The sequence below is a fragment of the Penaeus japonicus genome, unplaced genomic scaffold (assembly GCF_977035675.1).
Source record: "Penaeus japonicus unplaced genomic scaffold, GWHDUDI00000001_assembly GWHDUDI00000021, whole genome shotgun sequence".
Taxonomy (NCBI): Eukaryota; Metazoa; Arthropoda; class Malacostraca; order Decapoda; family Penaeidae; genus Penaeus; species Penaeus japonicus.
Window position 1 is genome coordinate 10,898,765 of NW_028234423.1, and position 5,000 is coordinate 10,903,764.

At 32.9% G+C, this 5,000-nt stretch overlaps 1 protein-coding gene across 1 annotated transcript in view; it reads left to right on the top strand.

The window, feature by feature from the left end:
* mldr (mitochondrial ribonuclease P catalytic subunit) overlaps positions 1 to 5,000 on the top strand; it is a 12,076-nt gene that overhangs the window by 6,047 nt on the left and 1,029 nt on the right. The window contains exons 4-8 of the mRNA XM_043024564.2: positions 580 to 785; positions 918 to 990; positions 2,882 to 3,058; positions 3,257 to 3,399; positions 3,600 to 3,668. Of these exons, the coding sequence (XP_042880498.2) occupies positions 580 to 785; positions 918 to 990; positions 2,882 to 3,058; positions 3,257 to 3,399; positions 3,600 to 3,668 (668 nt within the window). The remainder of the gene's footprint in view (positions 1 to 579; positions 786 to 917; positions 991 to 2,881; positions 3,059 to 3,256; positions 3,400 to 3,599; positions 3,669 to 5,000) is intronic.

The window sequence follows — 5,000 nt, forward strand, 5'->3', positions numbered from 1 at the left end:
CCAGCTATCATCATTGTTATCAGTAACAGAATCATTACTTTTGTATGTGAAATTATTCCAAAAGGGCTAAGATCTATCTTGATATGATTTATTTTTCTAAATAGTACCATGATTATTATTATTATCCTCATCATTGTTGTTATCATTATTATTGTTATAATTATTATTATTATTTCTATTATTATTATCTATTATTATCATCATCGTTATTATTATTATTATTGTTGTTACTTCTGTTGTTATTGTCATAGTTATTATTATCTGTTACATTTCATAAATATAACGTTTTGTATAGTAGGTCCTGTTTTAATTATAATAAAAGAAATATATGATTAAAATATAATTTAATAGTCCTGTCTTAATAGGAAAAGAAAATGAGGATGTTGAATGCAAGTGGTAAATCACATTCTGTAGATTTAATTAGTGATATTTCCAGGACTTGTTATTGATTTTCTTAGCTGATTGAAGTAATAATCATATGAATTTGAAATATATTAGACATTTAGATGTTTGATATTTGTTTGTTTTTTATTATTTATTTTTCTTTTATGAAAGTTTTTTTTTCTGTCTGTCTCTCAGGTTCCTCTCAATTCCACACTGTTAGAGTGGGTTGCACAGTGTGAAAAAGCAGAGGGTGTTGAGGAAAAGCAGTCAATGATGGAGGCACTGTTAGACAAACTGATTCTTCACGAGATCCTCCCCAAAGTGCCAGTCATCGAGAGTATTGCTCACCTCTTCAGCGAGGGTCTGGGGTGGTCAAACTTATATGTCATGATGCCCAAAAGGTCAGCATTTTTTATTTTTTTACAATTTGATATTGTCTCTCTCTCTTTTTTGGACTGTGTTTATTTATCTATTTAGATATATAAGATTATTAGTAATTTTGATGATAATTCCAACTGAAATTGTATTTGAAGCGGAAAATGCCCTGCTTGCAACCAGCAATTATGTCAACTTGACATAAGTGAAGAAGAATTCAAAGAGCTGCAGGTGAGCTGTTAGAGGTTTTTGTAATACTTTGCATGTATGTGTGTTTATTTATTTATTTATTTATTTGTTTATTTTTAATATATGTCTGCCAGTAACATAGAGTAATCTACCTGTCCCCTAGAACAAGCATAGGTATAGCTAGATGACATTCAGCACATCCAGTCTTTTCATGATCAACTGTTATCATCAGTTTTATCCAATAGTATTCTAGGGTTCCATGTACTTATAGACTTCAATTTAAAAATTCACTTGATCATGAAATACAGAAAGCACTCCATACCAAGAATTCCTAGTGTCTGGAATTCATACAATTCTACACATGACATTATTCCACTTATGAAACGTTGCAGCATTGTGCAAAATAGTGGAAATAACACCATTCAATATTGCATAAGTATTTTTAAAAGTATCATTAACCCACACAGGACGGGTGGTACAGCATGTGTACCGCATTTCAAAAAGCAAAGGCGGCCGGGCAGGGCGGCACAGTATTGTCATTTAATTTATTTATAATAAATAATTCAAAAGCCCCGGCATTTGGACATTCTAGGCTAGAAATCCCCCGTCGGGAATGGGTTAACAAAGCTGGCAGATTCATGCATAAAAGTACCCATAATCTTGATAAAACCTTTCAGTTGAAACATTAGATAAACTTTTGACATTGTATTTAACCTGTTGATGATGGGTGGTGTGTTTTTTCGTCATTCATGATGCATGAACTCTGGCCTGACGATAGGTGTCATGACGTTCGGGGACTTTGGATCAGAGTGTCATTTTATTGTGTTATGAGTAAGGAGTGAGTGATGATGCCAATTGCATTCATAATTACTATAACTGCCGTAATATTAAGGAAAATGGGTTTTGCCTAACATCCAAACCTAGCACCAGTAGGAGAGAGAGCCTTCTATGGTTTCTAGCAAGCACTATCTTTATAGAGTGATGGCACATAGCAAATTTCTGACCTCTTGCTCTAAAGTACTGCAGATAAAGGATGTGCAGGCAGAACGAGAAGAGGAAGGTGACTCAAACCATGCCCAATGTCTACAATGTGCCCCAGTGCCAGTAGGGATGTCTTTTACTGTGACACTCATGGGCATATGCAAAAGTTACCTTCTTCTCTACCTCTTCATGTTACCCTCATTGTGGATGGTTATATGTTTCATATTTTTTCATGATAGTACCTAAATAAAGAAAAATAAAGTTGCTTTGTATCCTCCCCTAAAACAGCAATACTTCTGTCACACTGAGTATAAAGAACATGACATGAACCTTAAACTACAATTTTAGTCAACTGCAGAATTGACAGAGCCTGTGATATGACAGATATAAGACTAAATACAGTAAAACACACAAAAAAATAAAACACAAAAATGGCTCTAGCTCTATAATGAGTGACTAAAAGAGAGTGGTCAAAGTCAAGTTGTGTTGCATGAAGTTGCCTTGTTCTGAAATAAAACCCATCCTGGAGCCTGGGTAAGCAAAGCTATCCCCTGTCTGCAATGGGTTAAGACTAACTTAAAAACTGACACTTACGCAGCACAAATACTGTCAGTGATTGGAATATACTCAGTATGCACAAATATACCACATTCTATATCAAAACAAATTGTATAAGCATGCATATTTCTCTCACAACATATGTGACTACAGTAGGATCTCCAAATACACAGTAGTGCACAAACTATGCACAAATACCTCAGAATTGTTTATCCCTTCCCTTTATTTTTCATACCCAAGAAAGTAAATAAATTAAATTGTATTTATGATATGGGTCATGTTCCATATTACATTGTATTATTAAAGTGTGATAAGTATATCATTTTGACACTTCTATGAGATTAATTTTCATGTTCCACTTGGATTATTTAATCTATCAAGTATTTCCTAACAGACTGAATATGTGCCACGTGCCCTTCATGGCTCAGACATATTTCGTGCTAGCAGCCCTGAAGAGTGGGACAATTTCCAGACATTCCTTAAAGAAAAAGGTCCATTTTCTGTAGTAGTTGATGGCCTTAATGTGTCATACCTTGTCGGAAAGAAACCCCTTAGTCAGCGACTTGTTATGGTAAGTGACAGGAAACGTTATATTTTCTCCTTATTTTTCCTTTCACTTTTTTATAGTTTGAAGGAGGTAGTATGTAATTTTCATTTTATTATATATGGTACTTGTATATTTATGTTGGATTTATATTTTATTTCAGGGATAGTGGTGTTCTATTCATAAACAGTATGAAAAATATTTCCCCCTCTTTTTTTATTCTAGTTGAAGCAGGTAGTGGAAAAGTTACAGGCCAGAAAGAGGAATGGTCGTGTACTGATCATCGGCAGGAAACATATGACGACTTGGTCTCATTTTAATTTCAGTGCTGTAAAGAAGATGGCTGAAGTATACACACTAGATAATCTGTAAGTAGATTAACCTTTTGGTTCACAGGTTTCAACTCTGAAGAGGGAGAAATTGTCATATACTGAATTTGTGAATGCAACATGATTAGATTGATCAAGAACATGAACTGTGTTTTATTGCCAGTTTATAACATTTGGATGAAGTTGAATTTACAAAGCATATAGTTCTGTGTCAACTATATTTAGCTTTCTGTTTTTAGGACCAAAGATGATGGCTTCTTCATATATGCAGCACTTCAGTCAGGTCTAGGGACAAAGTTTGTGTCAAGGTAAAGGCTATGAATTCTGAGAATGATAATGATACGTATGAGATCCTTAATATTAAGTCATATTTGCTCCATCTGAGCTACAATGTTAATCAAATATGTTGAAGTATAGTAATATGTAATGTCTGTAAGTAATTATCACAAATTATTCAGTATTACATCAGATTTATTAATATCTACATTTTAGCTATTTTAAATTTGTCAGTATGTTCAGTCATCATAATTAGGATTTTAGACTTTGATATATGCACTTTTTTAGATTATTTTCTAGCCCTATTGAAATTTTCTTACACCAATTTCAAAAATTGTGTATCTAGAAATTGGATCAAAAAAGTCAAAGCCAAAAAAATTGAAATAAATTCTAGAATACAACTAGACTAAATGAAGTACAAAAACACCCATAACACCATAGTCATTAAATAAATCCCATAGAGCCACACACCTTTTCTCCAGAAGATTTTTTTATTTTTTGTTTTGTTGTCTCAGTTGTTTATGTTAATTACAAAAGAAAGAAATATAGGCTTGAAATAGCTTGTTTCTGATTCATTTTCTTATTCCCGTAATCCCCTTATCCCTACCATTTTGTTTCAACAACCTGGCCAGGATTGCCAGTCCTATGCCAGCCAGTTTTTAGAAGGCCATAAAAAAACCTGGTGGTTTTTTTAACCACATTTTTTATTGTTATGAATATATGGTGTCTCTACTAACATTCCTAATACTGTTTGGCATGTTTCCTCCAGCCACACCCACTATATCAGCCCTATACCACCATGCCTTTTGGAAGCCTTCCTCTCCCTCAGCCAGTCAGACAGTCCTGCTTCCTGTCTCTTTTCATTTCTTTCATTTCATTTCTTCTTTCTTGTGAATGAAACATAGTGAGTGTGAAATAGTATTTCTAGTGTTGTTTGGCTTATTTTATGCATACAAACAATAAGTCCATAAAGTGATTAGAAACAAGCACAATATCTTAAGATGGAAGGGTTAACATCAGTTTACATCCTCTCTACAAGTGGTAATACCTTGAAATAATTTAAATTTTTATGGTTCCAATTTTTAACAGTTATATATAGAGAACAATTCTGGTTATGAACTTAACAGCTTAGTATCAATAGATGGAGAGCAACTTGAACACTGAATATGGATGAAGGGCCAATTTAGTAACTAGAGTCTTCTGAGGATTTGCCAGATGACAGAGTGGTGAATCTGTATATATTCTAATGATATATAGATATATATCTATATATATCTATCTATCTATCTATATATATATATATATATATATATATATATATATATATATATATATATATGTAAACATTTAAATTATTAGATAAA